General features: G+C 43.4%; 3 protein-coding genes across 9 annotated transcripts; 1 reads left to right on the top strand and 2 right to left on the bottom strand.

Annotated features, from left to right (window-relative positions):
* The first annotated feature begins 201 nt into the window (after positions 1-201).
* On the top strand, positions 202-1,924 carry mrpl28 (mitochondrial ribosomal protein L28). 2 transcript variants are annotated; one of them, XM_085916447.1, is made up of 6 exons: positions 202-333; positions 698-989; positions 1,062-1,214; positions 1,304-1,438; positions 1,514-1,600; positions 1,678-1,924. In XM_085916447.1, exons 2-6 carry the CDS (start codon positions 705-707, stop codon positions 1,771-1,773), a joined length of 756 nt encoding a protein of 251 aa, XP_085772573.1. In that variant the 5' UTR covers positions 202-333; positions 698-704; the 3' UTR covers positions 1,774-1,924. The 2 variants fall into 2 exon arrangements, with proteins under 2 accessions (XP_085772573.1, XP_085772572.1); XM_085916446.1 differs by having other exon boundaries at positions 1,511-1,600.
* A 4,309-nt stretch (positions 1,925-6,233) lies between these two features.
* On the bottom strand, positions 6,234-11,869 carry relb (RELB proto-oncogene, NF-kB subunit). Of its 6 annotated transcripts, none has more exons than XM_085916623.1 (11): positions 11,475-11,869; positions 11,261-11,332; positions 10,713-10,882; positions 8,832-9,155; positions 8,527-8,693; positions 8,364-8,455; positions 8,170-8,301; positions 7,975-8,079; positions 7,686-7,901; positions 7,476-7,547; positions 6,234-7,300 (listed from the first exon to the last, which is right to left on the bottom strand). In XM_085916623.1, exons 1-11 carry the CDS (start codon positions 11,497-11,499, stop codon positions 6,864-6,866), a joined length of 1,812 nt encoding a protein of 603 aa, XP_085772749.1. In that variant the 5' UTR covers positions 11,500-11,869; the 3' UTR covers positions 6,234-6,863. The 6 variants fall into 6 exon arrangements, with proteins under 6 accessions (XP_085772749.1, XP_085772751.1, XP_085772750.1 ...); XM_085916625.1 differs by having other exon boundaries at positions 11,261-11,281; positions 11,475-11,868; XM_085916624.1 differs by having other exon boundaries at positions 6,235-7,261; positions 11,475-11,866.
* A 795-nt stretch (positions 11,870-12,664) lies between these two features.
* Positions 12,665-18,750, bottom strand: clptm1 (CLPTM1 regulator of GABA type A receptor forward trafficking). Its single transcript, XM_085916621.1, has 14 exons — positions 18,608-18,750; positions 16,463-16,605; positions 16,230-16,353; positions 15,945-16,103; positions 15,730-15,847; positions 15,570-15,655; positions 15,216-15,336; positions 14,884-15,128; positions 14,372-14,465; positions 14,100-14,290; positions 13,916-14,011; positions 13,702-13,837; positions 13,439-13,606; positions 12,665-13,341 (listed from the first exon to the last, which is right to left on the bottom strand). The coding sequence occupies exons 1-14, from the start codon at positions 18,656-18,658 to the stop codon at positions 13,160-13,162; spliced, it is 1,914 nt and encodes a 637-aa protein (XP_085772747.1). The 5' UTR covers positions 18,659-18,750; the 3' UTR covers positions 12,665-13,159.
* Between the last annotated feature and the right edge of the window lie 18 nt (positions 18,751-18,768).

Raw genomic sequence — 18,768 nt, 5'->3', positions numbered from 1 at the left:
TTATTCTTTGCAAAAATACTTACTTTTACAAATGAACAGAGTTGACAAGCGTCATTTAATTTATTTTTGATAAAGGTTGTACTTGGTATTTCAGTTCTGCGTCCGGTTTTCCCGGAACTACAATTTTGTCGCCCCCTCTGTCAGCGAACATCCCCACTGATAAAGCTTTTAAATGTTAGCCAATCACCAGCGACATCAATACTTCTTTCAGCCAATTATAATCTTTGTTAGTGTCATGTGGTCGAGCAATGCGGAAATAAGACAAGGCTCTACGATGTCCTTGCATGCTTCACGTTTGTCTCTGTGGATTTAACATTTTTATGATTTCACTTGGTAAGACTCGGTTAATAGTTTCCTTAACGATGTCAAATAGTGTTTCATTAATGAGTTTATCAGTAATCTTGTCGCCCAGCGGTACGTTTAACATGCTAGTTACGTGAAGTGTGGAGTCGTCCAGGTTCAAACTCCTTGCATGATTTTCATTACATTTTACAAATTACATTTGTAACATTAAACTGTAACAATATTTATGAAACTGTACTCAAATTTGGATAAAGAACAATTGCTTTAAATAATGATTTTAAAATGTCCTGCAGTACACACTGTGTCCCAATTACACCACTTAAAGATTAAATGTAACCTAGTGAAACTTAAAATGTAAACCTAATTATGAACTCTCTCTCCTTATGTCTTTAAGATCCAGTATGCCTCTGCATAAGTACCCTCCTAAAATCTGGGACGCCCTCAAACTGAAACAGGGCATCTATGCCCGGCTTCCCAAGCATTACCTGAAGTCTCTGGAGCCGAAGGAGCCCACACCAGTTCACTGGAAGCCCCTGGGGGTCCAGTACCGACTCAACCCCAAGACAGGGCAGAAAGAACGAGTGCAAGACATCCCAATCCCCATCTACTACCCTCCCGAGTCGCAGAAGGGCCTATGGGGGTGTGAGGGCTGGATAACGGGCTTCAAATATGCCCACAATGATAAAGTGAGTGTGTGCCAGGACGTTTTCAATGTATTATATTTATTTTAAATTTAATGAACTTCATCCTCTGCGTAGATGTCCACTCGTCTGCAGAAAATATGGAAGCCGCAGCTTTTGAAGAGAGAACTTTACAGCGAGATCTTGGACCACAAATTCACCATCACGGTCACGCCGCGCACCTTGGACCTCATCGACGCCGCTTTTGGATTTGACTTCTACATCCTCAAAGTAAGCTGAAGATCTGAACTCCTTTTTAAGGACAGTAGCTCCCCCTAGTGGACAGCATGATTTCAGTGTTTGTCTGCTGTTTGTGTTAGACGCCCAAGGAAGATCTGAACTCTAAAGTGGGCATGGACCTGAAAAGAGCCATGTTACTGAGGCTGGCTTGCAAAGACACTCAGTTGTATCCAGATGACCCATTAACCAGAGAAAAGGTGTACAACAAATATAAGGTAAGAGATCTGGCTGCACAAAAGGGAAAGTCCAAGAAATGACATATATTTGTGTTTTGTCGCCATGCTAAGCAGCAGTTTGAGATCCCAGAGGAGGAGGCCGAGTGGATGGGTCTGACTCTTGAAGAAGCTGTGGAGAAGCAAAGGCAGCTGGAGCACAAGGTAACACTGACATTTTCAAAGTGAACATTTTAGTTAGTGAACATGTGTTTGATGGAATGTGCTTGTGTGTCCACCAGGAGCCTGAGCCGCTCTTCAAAGTGTGTGCAGAAAAGTTGATAGAGGAGCTGCGCATGCAAAAACTGTCTGAGCCGCATCTCATGGAAAACAAGTGAAGAACACGTTAAAAAGGCATGCAGGAAACATGAACTACAACTGATCTCACTTCCGCTTTCTTTTATTGTTGAAAGAACGATCAACACTGGTGTAAATACAACAAATGTACCTTTTAACAGCTCGAATAAAAAACTCCACTCTTGTTTGGTATGTGTGTGTGCTCATTTTTATTTTTTTTGGTAAAAAAATGCCCTTGTATTGTAAGGCTTTTTTTTTCTAAAAAAAATGACCGTCTATAGAAAGGCCTTTTTTTTCTTAAAAAAATAACCATGAATTTTAAGGCTTTTTTTCAAACAACCATGTAAGGCTTTTTTGAAAGAAAAATGACTGCCTTTTTTTTTTTTTTTTATTACCATACATAGTAAGGGTTTCTGTGTAAATATAAATATATGTACAGTAAGGCTTTCAAAGAAAAAAAAAAAGTATAATGTACAGTTGGGCTTAAAAAAAAATAAAATGATAATATTTCCCTCTTGATGGCGTTTGTACGCATCTAATCAGGCTTGTGAAGTTGATTTGTAGTAGTGATGTGCATTCCAGTTGTTTTAAGTGAACTGAATCATTAGAATCAGTTTGCTCAAAAGATTTGATAAAAAGAATCGTTCACCGAAGTTTGTGAAGTGTCCATGAGGTGTACCTAATGACAGGCCACTTCATTAGGGAAAAATCAGGGTCAAAGCTTAAGTGGAAGTGGAAAGTGCCACACCCGCCCTCACCCCCACTTTCTGATTGGCTGTTTGATCTGTGACGTCACTCGGACACTCTATTAGGTACACCGCCATTTTCAGGTGTACCTAATGACAGGCCACTTCATTAGGGAAAAATCATGGTCAAAATTTAAATGAAAGTGAAAAGTGCCACACCCAAACAACCCCCCACTTTCTGATTGGCTGGTTGATCTGTGACGTCACAAGGACACTCCATTAGGTACACCGCCATTTTCAGGTGTACCTAATCACAGGCCACTTCATTAGGGAAAAATCATGGTCAAAATTTAAATGATAGTGAAAAGTGCCACACCCAAACAACCCCCCACTTTCTGATTGGCTGGTTGATCTGTGACGTCACAAGGACACTCCATTAGGTACACCGCCATTTTCAGGTGTACCTAATCACAGGCCACTTCATTAGGGAAAAATCATGGTCAAAATTTAAATGAAAGTGAAAAGTGCCACACCCAAACAACCCCCCACTTTCTGATTGGCTGGTTGATCTGTGACGTCACAAGGACACTACATTAGGTACACCGCACTTTTCAGGTGTACCTAATCACAGGCCACTTCATTAGGGAAAAATCATGGTCAAAATTTAAATGAAAGTGAAAAGTGCCACACCCAAACAACCCCCCACTTTCTGATTGGCTGGTTGATCTGTGACGTCACAAGGACACTACATTAGGTACACCGCACTTTTCAGGTGTACCTAATCACAGGCCACTTCATTAGGGAAAAATCATGGTCAAAATTTAAATGAAAGTGAAAAGTGCCACACCCAAACAACCCCCCACTTTCTGATTGGCTGGTTGATCTGTGACGTCACAAGGACACTACATTAGGTACACCGCACTTTTCAGGTGTACCTAATCACAGGCCACTTCATTAGGGAAAAATCATGGTCAAAATTTAAATGAAAGTGAAAAGTGCCACACCCAAACAACCCCCCACTTTCTGATTGGCTGGTTGATCTGTGACGTCACAAGGACACTCCATTAGGTACACCGCCATTTTCAGGTGTACCTAATCACAGGCCACTTCATTAGGGAAAAATCATGGTCAAAATTTAAATGAAAGTGAAAAGTGCCACACCCAAACAACCCCCCACTTTCTGATTGGCTGGTTGATCTGTGACGTCACAAGGACACTACATTAGGTACACCGCACTTTTCAGGTGTACCTAATCACAGGCCACTTCATTAGGGAAAAATCATGGTCAAAATTTAAATGAAAGTGAAAAGTGCCACACCCAAACAACCCCCCACTTTCTGATTGGCTGGTTGATCTGTGACGTCACAAGGACACTACATTAGGTACACCGCACTTTTCAGGTGTACCTAATCACAGGCCACTTCATTAGGGAAAAATCATGGTCAAAATTTAAATGAAAGTGAAAAGTGCCACACCCAAACAACCCCCCACTTTCTGATTGGCTGGTTGATCTGTGACGTCACAAGGACACTACATTAGGTACACCGCACTTTTCAGGTGTACCTAATCACAGGCCACTTCATTAGGGAAAAATCATGGTCAAAATTTAAATGAAAGTGAAAAGTGCCACACCCAAACAACCCCCCACTTTCTGATTGGCTGGTTGATCTGTGACGTCACAAGGACACTACATTAGGTACACCGCACTTTTCAGGTGTACCTAATCACAGGCCACTTCATTAGGGAAAAATCATGGTCAAAATTTAAATGAAAGTGAAAAGTGCCACACCCAAACAACCCCCCACTTTCTGATTGGCTGGTTGATCTGTGACGTCACAAGGACACTACATTAGGTACACCGCACTTTTCAGGTGTACCTAATCACAGGCCACTTCATTAGGGAAAAATCATGGTCAAAATTTAAATGAAAGTGAAAAGTGCCACACCCAAACAACCCCCCACTTTCTGATTGGCTGGTTGATCTGTGACGTCACAAGGACACTCCATTAGGTACACCGCCATTTTCAGGTGTACCTAATCACAGGCCACTTCATTAGGGAAAAATCATGGTCAAAATTTAAATGAAAGTGAAAAGTGCCACACCCAAACAACCCCCCACTTTCTGATTGGCTGGTTGATCTGTGACGTCACAAGGACACTACATTAGGTACACCGCACTTTTCAGGTGTACCTAATCACAGGCCACTTCATTAGGGAAAAATCATGGTCAAAATTTAAATGAAAGTGAAAAGTGCCACACCCAAACAACCCCCCACTTTCTGATTGGCTGGTTGATCTGTGACGTCACAAGGACACTACATTAGGTACACCGCACTTTTCAGGTGTACCTAATCACAGGCCACTTCATTAGGGAAAAATCATGGTCAAAATTTAAATGAAAGTGAAAAGTGCCACACCCAAACAACCCCCCACTTTCTGATTGGCTGGTTGATCTGTGACGTCACAAGGACACTACATTAGGTACACCGCACTTTTCAGGTGTACCTAATCACAGGCCACTTCATTAGGGAAAAATCATGGTCAAAATTTAAATGAAAGTGAAAAGTGCCACACCCAAACAACCCCCCACTTTCTGATTGGCTGGTTGATCTGTGACGTCACAAGGACACTACATTAGGTACACCGCACTTTTCAGGTGTACCTAATCACAGGCCACTTCATTAGGGAAAAATCATGGTCAAAATTTAAATGAAAGTGAAAAGTGCCACACCCAAACAACCCCCCACTTTCTGATTGGCTGGTTGATCTGTGACGTCACAAGGACACTCCATTAGGTACACCGCCATTTTCAGGTGTACCTAATCACAGGCCACTTCATTAGGGAAAAATCATGGTCAAAATTTAAATGAAAGTGAAAAGTGCCACACCCAAACAACCCCCCACTTTCTGATTGGCTGGTTGATCTGTGACGTCACAAGGACACTACATTAGGTACACCGCACTTTTCAGGTGTACCTAATCACAGGCCACTTCATTAGGGAAAAATCATGGTCAAAATTTAAATGAAAGTGAAAAGTGCCACACCCAAACAACCCCCCACTTTCTGATTGGCTGGTTGATCTGTGACGTCACACCGACACAGGTGTACCTAATCACTTCATTAGGGAAAAAGTTTAAGTGAAAGTGAAAAGTGCCACACCCGCCCTCACCCCCACTTTCTGATTGGCTGTTTGATCTCTGACGTTATTCATGGACACTCCATTGGGTACACCGCCATCTTGAGGTACCTAATAACAGGCCACTTTATTAGGGAAAAATCATGGTCAAAGCTTAAATAAAAGTGAAAAATGCCACACCCGCCCTCACCCCCACTTTCTGATTGGCTGTTTGATCTGTGACGTCACTCGGACACTCTATTAGGTACACCGACATTTTCAGGTGTACCTAATGACAGGCCACTTCATTAGGGAAGTCATCCGTTCACTCACGTTCACTGAAAAGATTCGTTCTTTTGAACAAATCGTTTACTATCGAGCCAACACTAATTTGTACAAACGTCACCAAAATGGCGCTCACGTCAATCATCAGTGTTTGAGATGGCTAGAGAAACTCGTGTTACGGGGATTTCCTGAAAATAATGTGGGGACTCCCGTGGGTGTTGAAACCTAGCTCGCCGAAAAAAATGTGGCCACTATAAATATACACACCGACACGCACCTGCGTTCACCATATAAACACGTCTAACGATTTTTGCATTTGGTTCTCATTTTCAACGGCTTTTTTTTGTTGTGATTATCAGTATAGTTTCTTTGAAGAGTGAAATTTGAACTATCCCATGAATCAATAATGACAAGAAAACTGTTCAGAATTTTTCAGTCTAAACTTAGGCACATGACAATTTATGAAATAAACAATAAAAACAAACAAATACTATACACATATACAGTCAGGTATTTGGCAATGCTGAGCGGCTCCCTTTCATTATAGCCATGACCAGCAAGGCCTTCAGAATGCGAGCAGTTTAAGTAACATGGCTTTCGTGTGAGGGAGAAAAAAAAATACACATTTAAGATCAAATCTAGACCACAATTCATATACCTTTACCTTTATCAATCTTTAAAAGGACAAACCTGCATGAAACGTAGTAACAACTACAACAGGAAAAAAAAACAGCTATGGAATAATTTGTTAGGCGAGCCAATTGTACTGTTTCATGTATAAACAAAGAAAAGTTTATTCAAAACAATTTCTAAAAAATAGCAGTACTTGTATTTGAGTACATTTTGTGGCTACTGACGCTTTCATAATTTTTTTCTATTTTGATACACAAGAACAAAAACTAGTCCTTATGATTGACTAGCACTACTTAATTTACTACTTAACTACAGTAAGTTAATTTCATATGATGTTAGCTGAAACAAAATGGAAAGGTGTTTATTTAAGTGACATTTACAGTGCAGACTATTACCCGGAGTCTCATGCCCTCATAGGTCGTCTTCGGTCTTCACTTGCACCACGTTGGACGGGCTGGCCGGCGGCTCGGTCTGCATTTCCCAGTTCCCATTGACCAGCATGTTGAACTGCAAGTCGGCGTAATGAGAGAAGTCCTGTGTGTACAGGCCGAGGTTCTGGTTGGGTTCCACGTTGGGAAAGGGGGCCTGACTGGTGTCAGGCATGCTGGGTAATTCTGAAAATAAGTCCACAAAGGCGGGCATCTCCATCAGCTGGTTGAGGAGGGCCATATCTTTACTGTCCATGTTGGCATCCAGGGGCTCAGTGTAGCACATGTCCCCCGAAGGTCCGGGCCCCGGCTGGGCCGAGCACATTGATGACATGGCGTGAGCGAAGTGGAAGGTCTGTTCCGGTGCCGCTGCGCACTCGGCTGCCAGTAAAGATGAGAAGTGATTGGTACACAGTAGAGCTGAACCATTTTGAAAACAAACAGTAGTTATGTTTTTTTTTTTTTTTTTTTTTTTTACAATTCAATTGAGGTTTGAAGTGTGATGTAAAAGTATAATTTTTGTTCTACAAAAATTGCACCCTGCTACATTGTGAAAACTGGGGTCAAAAGGTCGCAAGGATATCGTGATACTCACCGGTCACGTTGGCTTTGTCTTGGAAGTTCATGTCTGACTTGATCTTTCTCTTGCGCTTCACCTCATATGGATCTGACAGCGGAAAAGGTCACAAAAACACTCATCAAGGTGTTTGCACAACTTAAATGGTTATTTCTGTGTTACAATAATAAAAGCAATATGTTGAAGATGCTTGCAGTCAGGTTTGCACGTGTTGCACGGACTTAAGACCTGGATTATATGGCAGGTACGTGAAGGTGACCGGCTCGCTCTCCATCTGGTCGGACAGCCGGCGCAGGGTGACGCAGACGTCCACTTCTTCGGCGATGTCCTGGTCCTGGTAGGGCGGGGTCTTGAACACGATGGCGATCTGCCGGTGAACGTCCGTCTGGGCAAACTCGCCGTTTGCCTTCCAAGAGCCGCGGCGGAAGATGATCTCGATATCATCTGCACGCAGAAAAACCAGTCGGTGAAGCTTATTTTTAGCCGAGCGGAGACGTGGCCGGCCGGCCGGCCGTACCTTTCTGCACTTTGTCACACAGCATGTAGATCTCCGTCTTGCCAGTGCAGGGTCCCGTGTACTGGTTCAGCTGGCTGATTTTCAACTGGGATGTCGTGGTCGCCTCTGACAGGGAAAAGCAAATCAAGCCAGCCGTCAGATGTGATTCAGGAAAATAGAATCAAAAATTCAAATTGTGTGTCACGCATTGCATACTTTTGTCATAGACGGGGTTGGACACCACGGGACTGAGACTGTCCATCGTGCCGTCCTCCCATTCCAGCTCACACTGGAAACACAAACGCACGGCGTTCATGTCCATGTCCTCGATGCCCTTGGAGTGACCAGCTAGAGGAACAAATAAATAAATTATTATGACACACAAAGAGGCGTGCATGTGTGTGTCTTACTTAAAAATGGGTCAATATTCTGGCTTCTTCTCTTTTGCAATGAGACGTCAAGTTCTTTCCTCCTCACACACTGGATGCCCAGGTTGGTGAAGCTGTCCAATCGCAAGCATGAAAAACGATCAAGTGGAACAATGACAACACGTCTGGAGATTAAAAGCCGCACCTGTGGCGTCGGTTGCTGTGAGGATTCAACGATACCACGCAGATGCCCGATCCTTTCGGGCAGTCTTTTCCCACCAGGCAGTGTGGGTGCGGCCGGTGTGGGGGGTCTTTGGTCACTAGGGAAACCGTGACCTTGACCTTCTTCAAATGCTCGATGGAACCTTGAATCTAAAAAAAAAAAAAAGTGTTGTTTTCTTTTGAAACTTCCGGCTCCATTTTCTCAAACATGTTAACACAAGGTGTGTTTAAAAGGACTAAAATCCCAATTTGTCATCCGAATGAAATTACCCGTGACATCCTCCATACCTCTATGGCAGGCTGAGTCTTGTTGCTTTCACTGCCGGACGCGCCCAGGATGCTGCCGGCCGAGCGGCCTTCGCATTCATAGCGAAACCTCATGCCTCGCTCTTTGGGTTGCTCCACCACCACCAGCTTGGGCCTCTCCAGACTGCGCTCCAGCATCTCCACCCCAGACCGGCTCTTAGCAGCGCTGAAGGGCTTGGAGGTTAGCGGGTGCGGGTGGCCGCGACCGTGGCGGGAGGAGCCGGCTTGAGGATGGGGAGGCGGGCATTGAGACATGTCTCGGGGCGAGCAGAGCTGCTGAAGAGGTGGGGTGAAGCTGCAGCTTGACTAAAGGAAAACAGAAACAAAACTGTCTGAAAAAGCTGACGGTGAAACCCACAAGCTCAGTAGCATGAAAAACTCTATATTTTTTTTTTTTTTTGCATAGTTAGCAAATTTCCATTACTCAGACGATATCAAACGCACCTAAAAACAAGTGAGCCACGGACGGGATCGCTTAATATGACATCATGCGGTAAATATTCAAGCGAGCCAACCTCTAGGGAACAAAGAGAAGCAGCAGATAGTAAAGGAGACCCGGTCGCTCAACGTGCCATCATCTTGCCTGAGGTAACATGCTCCCGTTGCTGGCGTAAAGCATTCGACAAACACAAAAATAAAAGAGCCGAGCGGCGTCAGCCCAGAGGAAATAGGAAGTCGGCTCACAATCGACGACCAATGAAAGAGCAGCTCCCGGCCAAGAATGTGACCTTTCACCCCATCGGGTGGGTTTGGCCAGTAGAGGACGGGCAAAATGAAAGTAGGACTCAGGTTACAGTTCGGCTTTCCTATTCCTTCCATGGAGTTTCGTTTACTGTGACGTAACGTGTTACGATATTGGCTGAGCCGCGTGGTTTGCAGTAAGACCTGCCTGACTGCTTGGAACTGTGGAATCATCCACGAGAAATCACATGACTTCTGCCAAGTTAGCAAAGTGCTGTTACTGGGATATACCTGCGAGGTTCTTCGAATATTTTTCAGCACCAATTTTACAACAACAACAAAAAAAAATTGATAGGTGACAAAAGGCATAAATCCTGAAATATGGACAATCTTGTCTCAATTTAGTCACAATTTTTTTTTCTGTCACTTTACGCCACTGATATCCATCCATGAATAAAGATAGTATAGTTTCAATAAATAAATCACAATTATCAAACAACTTGTGTGAAATTGGATTTGCTCCGACGGCAATCTTGATGGTCTGTCACGGCATGCCAGTATGGCAAGGCATAATGGGTGGGAATCATTTTGATAATTGGGCTTGGCTCAAAGTCAAAAAGGAACTTCAACAATTAAACACAATCTATTCGAGCCTTCTGCTCGACTTGGGAGACCTTTTTTTTTTAATCATTCCACTGTGGCCAGCCATCAGGCAAAATATAAGAAACATTTGAACATGAACTTCTAATGTCTGTGTACCACAACTTAGATCTTTCGAAACTCATTACCGCCACATTTTTTTTGATCACCTTCACGTCATGCACCAGATTATAATGAAAGCCATGAAGCCAAAGCATTTAATGTGATATGACATAAAAAACTCATACGATTAAACCAAAACCATTACAGCCATTAATCACAGCCTTATTCTCTGGACTGGGATGAAAAGGGCTTTTCTTTGCTCAACTGCCCCAGCGGCACTATTCAACATGAATGCGTACAGTCATGCCACACGATCCGAAAATATATTCGATCCACTTTTCAACAATATCCATCATTCATTCTTGAAGATGAAAGCCCAAAATATGCCATTTTGATCAAATCATGGAATGGGCACAAGGTGCATTAGGATGCTGCGTAAGGGAAGAAAGCAGCTTCCAACAAACAACAATCCCAATTTACCTGACACGTGGTGCCTCTGGAAACCAGCACCGGCTGAGAGGGTGACGGGGAGGAGGCAGAGCAAAGCCGGTGCATCCTGTGGTTCTGGCCGTGCAGCTCGGAAGGAGGCGGCGGCGGTCTGGGGAGGGATATGCCTGTGTGGTCCTCCGTAATGATCTCCTGGATGAGGTCTGAGGCATAAGAGAGTAATTAGTATGTGGAAGGAGGGGCACCACAAGATGGCTGACCTTAGTAAGTAGTATAACAGTTCATACACCAAAACATCAGTGATGTCATGCTTTTATTGTGTTTGCAAAATATGAACTAAGCAAAAATAATCCACAAACGATATTAATCAAAAGACTGTGTGGGCTGAACATGTTGGGATTGGGCTTTCCCTTTAACTTTCGGTGGAAATTTCTTTCAAGTGTCGCTTGGGGTAATGATTAAAAAATCACTTGTTCAAGTTATCCTCAGTATCAGGTCAACCGGAGGTGACAGGTTAACTTTCACTTCTCACTCAAGCCTCCAGACAAACCACAACAGAGCAGATGGAGTGATGTACTCACCAAAATCGGACAGTCCTCTCTCTGCAGGACAAAAATAAAGAATCGATGAACAAAAGAAAAGACAAAAACAGTCTTAACGTGTTCGGAAGTTGACAAATGGGGGAGTCGCATAAAGAGGAGAAAAAAAAAAAGACATTGTATGCCAATGACGTCATCTCCCAACCATCAACACACACTTTGATACACATGGACAAATTTTATAGAGGACACCTACCGGGAGCGCAGCGAAAAACGTCCATGTCTCCAAACGGCAGAGAACATCAAAACAGTCGCTATGGGGGCGTTTTATTGTCAATAAAGGTCCTCCGTCACGCGAGTCAAAAGGTGTTCAGGTGGCTACAAACGCCCCCGAAGCCATGTGAGGAGTGACGGCGACGAAAAGTGGTGGCCCGAGGAGTCTGTTTGCAGAACTTTCGGTGTTTGCGTTTCCTTTCCGCAGCAGCTATCCGCCGATTGGTTGCTGGCTGCACTGGAAATCCCCAAACGTCACTTGGCTCATCGTCCAACTATTCGGCAGCCTCTGCCAAAATACAGTACGGTTCCCAAATCGACGGCGCTGAGCCAGAAAGCAACGATGTAAAACGTTTCCAAATTGACAACATCGAACGTCATTAAAGGGTGAACTCATCTTTTATCGACTTTTTCTCTCGACCAATTACTTTTACTGTAGTTTAACACATTAAACATGTATTTCTGTATATGACGTCATCATTCCGCGACTGTCATTCGGCAGGACTTCTAATCATAGCGCTTTAAAAGTTTATAAAATGTTGATACGTTGTCACAGATTATTTAATTCACATGATTTGATTAGGGTTTTTTATTTGTATACGTCACTACATAAAAATGCCACCATCGTGATTATGAAGCGACATCTGCAGGTGATTTTGTTATCAGCGCTTAAAAATAAAAGTGAAAGTGGAAGTAAGCTTCATGTACAACTGGGTCCAATGCTTTTTTTTTTTGTATTTGGCGCAGTGAGTTGAGAAAATAAAGGTCTTTGCGTAGACATTTTCAATCACACTTATGTTTTACTATAAACATGAATACTCAAAATTCATTATGTAGCAGCATGGAACCTTGTTTTGCCAGAGATTCACACACAGCCCTCACAATGAAAACAAGGGACAGCAATTGTGCGTGCATGTGAACTGCTTTGGAGTGTTAACATGAAAGACCCAGCAAGAGGAGTGTTACCGGAGTTTGATTTGGAAATTAAATATTGCTAGACACTTTGGACATTGGCACTCATTAACAAGCTGGAATTCTGTACACATTGAGGACGTAAAAGAATGAGTCGATGATGGAAAAAGAAAACTCATTGACAATATTTATATTTATATTAATACCAACAAGGCTGTTTTTTTTTTTTTTTTTTTCTGTTCCAGTTTAGAACATGAACAATTTGTTTAAAATTAAAGGTCGTAGTCAAGGTCTTGTCGATGTCCCATTGGCATCATCCCAAGGTGATTTTCCAGTTTTCCCTCCAACAACAATTCTCACGTGGAATGAAAATTAGATTCACATGGGATTTACACAAAGAAGAAATGCTTCACTTGGCTTTTTTTCTTCCATGTATACAAAAAAAAAACTCCGCCATCCTCAATTCCAAGACAATGTACCCTCCCAAAATCAAACAGAATACATCACGTTTTGTTTTACTTCACTTGAACTGTAAAACGAGCGGGTGGGGAAGAAAAAATAAAATTTACCAAGTCTACAATGAAGATGATTCTCTGTGGATCCATAGAGGAATCAGAGAGTACAGTTGAACTGCATTTTTTTTTTTTTCTTCTCTTTTGTCCTTGACAGCCGACCCCATCTGCCGAATTTTCACAAGTCCTCTTTGCCCCGAAAGCCAGGGAAACCGAACGTGTGGGGAGGGCGTCAATGTCTTGCTTATTCGTTCTTTTTCTCCCTGTCTGGTTTGTCTGTGATGGCTGCCACCTGGGCATCATCTGCTGCTGCTGCTGTGTTATTCTGCTGCGGTTGATCCACTCCGCTGGTGCCGTACTCGTTGACCCTGTTGGGGTCCACTCGATATATCCAGCGTTGATACAGGTAGATGAAAAAGACCACGTCTGCAGAAAGGACAACCGTGTTAACGCATTTTACCTATGTAGTGGCAATCCACATTTCAAACGGATCACCAATCCCCCCCCCTTCCCCAAATTTTACCGTCTCTGAGACATCCTATCCTGTACATCATGGGCATCTTGATGACAAAGGCAAATAAGTCATCGATGAATGTATTCAGCGCCTTGTACGTGAGCATCCTCCATGGGAGGTGGGCCACTGATTTCATTTTGTAGTTGATGAATAGCTGCGGCGTCATTGTGATGAAGCCTAAATACACGGAGAAGGAGATGTGTTCTTTTACTCGTTTCTCATTTCATATGTGCCCACGGCAAAGCTCAAATCGACACCGTCAGCTTACTTACCAAAGGTTAGCAAGAAGCCGTAGAGCATGCTTAGTACCCATGAGTACCAGCCTTTATGCTCCACATACAATAAGCTGTAGATGGCGTAGCAGCCAAACAGAGGGTAAAGCAGCCATGACAAGTACTTGAAGGCCATCTGAGTGCAGAACCAGAAGAACCGGGTCACAAACAACCCCGCACAGCATCCTCAAAAAGAAAAGTCGTCTCGACTCACGTCATCGTAGATTTTGGTCGAAGACTGCACATATGTGGACTTGTCTTTGAACACGAGTCTCGGGAATAGTCCTGCGATTTTATTCTCTTTGTCCAACTATGGAAAGAAAAAGAAACAAGCATTGATATAGAAAATGGCTGCATTCATTAAAAGAAAAAAAAAATATGAGTGTGGGTTGACTTACTTTGACATCCATGACCTTGGTGATTTTCCAGAGGTCGATAAGAAGGCCGATGAAGACGCTGACCTGCACCACAAAGTTGGTCTCGTTGTCGAGAATGTAGAGGAGCACCACCAGTGACTGGAACACTCCGAAAATGATGGAGCGCACAGAGAGGCCTTCTAAAGACTGTCTGCTGTTCCAGAATTGGATGTCTTGGGAAGGAAAGAGTGGAGGAAAAGCGTGAAGGAAGCGTAAAACCATACGTACAGGGTGAATTGTTGTGGCGAGTTTACCGTTCTTAAAGGCCAGAAACTCGAAGATGCTATGCACGATGGAGACCACTATAGTGAGTCCGAGGAGGTAGGGATTGGTTTCCAGTAGGGCCACCTTTAAAAAAAAATTATATAAAAAAAAATCAATTAAAATAAGAAATGGAAAAAAAAAAATTAAGTGCAGTATATATTGTTTTATCATAAATTAAATAAAAATATAAAATGTTCATATGGTACACTAATGCGTATTTCAGGGAGTCTGCAAAATAAAAAAAAATATTTTGCCAAACATTCTTCAGAAAATGCTAATATACATTATACTTGTTACAGATGATGGAACAGGGGGAAATTTGGAAAACAATTCCTGGGGGCATATTTCAAGAATATTTCAGTGCCCCCCGCGGCCCCCCTCTAGCTCCGCCGGTGTTTTGTTTGTATCCAAATGTCATTCCATTGAAAACCAGATCAAACACACTATATTAGCAGCAAATATTTTGAAATGAGATTTTTCTTTTTTTCCATCTCCGCCCAACCTTGACAGAGTCCTGATCCTCATCAGACTGCTCATAGGTGTCCTCAGGCAGGAAGTTCCACAGTGAGCGAGCGTTCTGGGCAGCGTAGAGCTGCCAGCGCCATAACGACAGCGGGCAGTAGTTGAGGCGTAGTGGCAGTGTGCTCAAGGTATCATTAATGGGGTAGTAGTCCTTCTGAAGGTTCCAGTAGTCATTGAAGTACACTATCGGGTAGTAGTCGCCGCTCACCGCATCAAACTTTACATCTGGTGGGGAAAAAGTGGAAGAGGAATGTGGTGATACAGATCGGACGTCATCTCAAAATGTTCTCGTGTTTTAGTGGAGAAACGTACGCTGGTCCAGCGGGGGTGGGACGGAGCCTTTAACCCAGGCCGTGTGGTCATCCACCATGTTGATGGTGAGGTTGGGGTGCCAGTGAGAGATGATTTCCACTGGACCGTGGCTCTCTGCCCGCTGAGAGAAGATTAAATTGCGTACGTGTCAAGAATGCTGGACAGGACGGTGTTAATTGAAGTGCTTTGGCTTTACTCTCAAGTGAGCGTTTACATTACTGCCATCTACTTTAAAATTGAATTTGATAATGAAGTAGCCCGATTGTATTTGCTTATGAAGTTTGCGTAGCATGTTGGGATAAAACCGTACTTCATATTTTGAATGAAGAACGGAAGCTTTGTCCGTAGACTCACCTTGATCATCTCTGGATCTGCTTCCGTCTCCCCTGTGAGTAGATTCTTGGTCTTCATAAACTTCCTCCGCTTGAATTTGTTGAGCACTGAAAAACCAAAACGATTTCCTTAAACCACACAGAAATTGCGCGTTTGAAATTTGATGACATGACACGCTTACTTCGCGAGGCGTGAACAGTGGCCAGTCTGCGATACTGCCCTTTGCGCTTTGGGTCCGGGTGCAGTCCACTCTTGGTGAAATAGACGTGAATATAGAGGGAGCCGTTTTGCTGCAACGCCTACAAGTCGACACAAGATTTCATTAAATGTCACATGGTGTCTGCTCATTTCCACTGTAAACACCGTTCCACCTGATCCCGCCTCCGATGGTCTCACCTCGGGGATAGCCATCTCCTTAGAGTGCTCATAGCAGCCGTCCCCTTCGCCCCCTGTGGACCAGTCTCCGTAGACGAGGTCGCGGTGGAACCAGAAGAGCGAATCGGTGTTGTTGAAGTCGGTGAACACCTCGTCTTGAGAGATGTAAACATACAGGTCCTGCAGGCATGACGAGAAAATAAGAGATGGACAGGGGACGACGGGCGGGGGGTTGACTTTTTGCTGCTCAAATGCAAGTGACAAGGAGATCTAAAATGAAATTTTATAAATGATGATTAATAATACCATGAGGGTGTCCTTAGTGAAAAGGTTCCTGCTGGGTACTCTGGGTGCTCCAGCCGCTGTGTTGGGGTCTGGAGTGGACGGACCTCGACGGAACCAGCTACTGATGGCCCATATGATAAAAATTCTACAAGTACATCATTTCACACGGCTTAGCGCAGGAATGAGAAAATACTCTTCCATCAATAGGAATGCAATTGATATAAATCACAGAAAAGAAAAAAAACAGTATGCACCTGAAGAGCACTCCTTTAATGACCTGCCAGGCATTAGGTGCTGCTTGTTGTTGTTGTTGTTGCTGCTGCTGGGGGTCCTGCGCATTTTCGGTCGTCTGCACAATCTGGTCGTCTGTTGTCGCAGCACTTCCATTACTGCTAACCTGCATCACAAAAAAAAAAAAAAAAAAAAAAGAGAGGGTGAGCAGTTCCGCACGGATTTAAAAAAAAAAAAAAACAGCACAAACACACTTTTTGCTCTGATTAATGTGCATTAATCAGAATTCAATGTCGGCCCAATGTGCATTTTCCTAAGCCCCCATCGGAATCTAACGTCGGCCCGTGCCTAATAATATGGTACCCATTGTATCCAGGTACACTCCTATGGGCTATACAATAAACAATCATGTAATCATTCAATCAAAATCTCAAAGTTTGTCTGTGAAACAACACATTCCACCCTTCAGTGCTGTAAAAGAAAACGGAACTGTCCACCAACACAAACAAGGCCACTTTTCTATTCAAATGACACAATAGACAAGCGCAAGCAAAGTCATGGGACCCGTTCGCTATCTAAACGTTTAATCTTCCCCTTTGTTTTCAACACATTAGAGACAAAAGAGTTTGCTTCCAGCCAGTGGGGAGACATGACATGGCGGTTAGGTGCAACAAGTAAATTATAAGCCGGAGTGGAGTGAGTGTTTTAAGGTATGGAAAGAAATAAGTCACCAATTCTTCACGCGCAACATTTTACGGCCCTGAAGTGGCGCTAAAGGGATTTTGTTTTACACCCGAGGCATGAATGAGACATATCGCTAGCGGGCTTCGGAACAAGCGCCCGCACACACAGTGGTTATTTATGGGAGTTCAACCAAGACAATAAATTTCCAAAAGTTGTGTAAGGATTAAAAATTAACCACTTGTTGAGAAGTGGTGCTCTTGTAATGTTTTAAATCCACTTCATGGATTTTTTCTATTCTGGCATGGTTGTGATATTTTAAATGAAGGGAAACACTGGTTTAATTGATTACATTACGGGGGGGGGGGGGGGGGGGGGCGGGGGGATGACGCATCGATAAGTTCCTTAAACGAACAGCGAATGTTTTCAACTGATCTAGTACAAAACACATTTTTAAGTAGTAAGTGGAATCATCAAACTAAATTAACAACAGTGTCAAAATTGAATGCTCTAATTTGTTCTGTTCATGATATTGTATCAGCAGGGAGAATCCAAGATTTAATTGGAGGGCAGAATAGACCAGACACAAGTTTTGCCTCTAGGCTGACTCGTTTTTTTTAATTTAATTAGCTGAAATGGTCCTTTCAGTCAGGGCAACGCTAGTCATAACTAGCTAGCGGATCTTTGATTCTAAATGTGGATATTAACCCAGTTCACCATGAATTGACATTGTGCCAAAGCTACTTTAACCAAGACGTCCTTTAAAAATATTTAGTTTTATTTAAGCCACTAATAATTGACAAAATTCAATTTGTGCAGATGCATGGGAAGAGCACCTTGAAAAATACATTTCATATTAAATTCCAATCGTAATATTAGGAGGGACATAGCCAATGTTTTTTTTAATTGCTAACCCCAAATGTGATGTTTGTTTTTATTTACTACTTTTTCCTCTTATCCTAGTTTAGTTTCCCTAAGGCAATCTAGTTGAAACGGACTGAGATCCAACCTATCAAGCAGATGATGTCCAAAAACAGTATTTTTTCAAAACGCCCAAATCAGAAGACGACCACAATGACAAATAAGGATTTAGCCCATTTGTAACAAGTGAACGATGCTTTGATAAGGTGACGTATGCGGACCGTCCCGAGGCTGCGTGGTTCCCTAGTCCCGAGGCCTTGTGGTAGCTAGCTGACACCGGGGAGATAGTTAGCCATGAGCTTAGTGGCCTTTCCAGGCAAAATCTATCCATTGGGATCACTCGTCCTGCACGCCAACAGCGTAAATTTGTCAGCAAGAGCACCGGAGGAAGGAGGGGGGGGGGTAATGGGGGGGCGCGTTTTGAAAGCAACCGGCTCTGACAAACGTCACCCGGCCGCTTTAAACGGCCGCGGCGTGACACTCGACGTTGTTAGGCAAAAGCGGTCCTTCTGTCAGTGAAAAGAAGAAATGGAACGCATATGTCAAGGCGGGGTCTCTGATTTTACCTCGCCATTGCTGACGGCTGCTTTAGTCGCTTGGCTCTCCTGCGTCGCCATCTTTCCTTGTCTCTGTCGCGCACACAAGCACGCTGCTACGTCGGGGGGAAATCTCGCGAGAGAATCATCACCGGCGTGGTGGGCGAGGCCAAAGAAATACGTATCTATAA

Source organism: Syngnathus leptorhynchus, chromosome 7 (genome assembly GCF_054491065.1).
Source record: "Syngnathus leptorhynchus isolate UIUO chromosome 7, UIUO_Slep, whole genome shotgun sequence".
NCBI classification, from domain to species: Eukaryota; Metazoa; Chordata; class Actinopteri; order Syngnathiformes; family Syngnathidae; genus Syngnathus; species Syngnathus leptorhynchus.
The sequence above is the reverse complement of the archived record's forward strand: the minus strand, read 5'-3'. Positions and strand labels throughout refer to the sequence as shown.

Coding starts and splice junctions, on each gene's coding strand:
- mrpl28 (XM_085916446.1), top strand. CDS start 705: ATGCCTCTGCATAAGTACCCTCCTAAAATCTGGGACGCCCTCAAACTG. Junction 1,215..1,303: donor TTGACTTCTACATCCTCAAA/GTAAGCTGAAGA, acceptor TGTTTGTGTTAG/ACGCCCAAGGAAGATCTGAA. Junction 1,439..1,510: donor AGGTGTACAACAAATATAAG/GTAAGAGATCTG, acceptor CGCCATGCTAAG/CAGCAGTTTGAGATCCCAGA.
- relb (XM_085916623.1), bottom strand. CDS start 11,499: ATGGACGTTTTTCGCTGCGCTCCCG. Junction 10,883..11,260: donor GAGAGGACTGTCCGATTTTG/GTGAGTACATCA, acceptor CTTATGCCTCAG/ACCTCATCCAGGAGATCATT. Junction 8,302..8,363: donor GAATATTGACCCATTTTTAA/GTAAGACACACA, acceptor TTGTTCCTCTAG/CTGGTCACTCCAAGGGCATC.
- clptm1 (XM_085916621.1), bottom strand. CDS start 18,658: ATGGCGACGCAGGAGAGCCAAGCGACTAAAGCAGCCGTCAGCAATGGC. Junction 15,848..15,944: donor AGGAGATGGCTATCCCCGAG/GTGAGACCATCG, acceptor GTCGACTTGTAG/GCGTTGCAGCAAAACGGCTC. Junction 15,129..15,215: donor CCCACCCCCGCTGGACCAGC/GTACGTTTCTCC, acceptor TTTCCCCACCAG/ATGTAAAGTTTGATGCGGTG.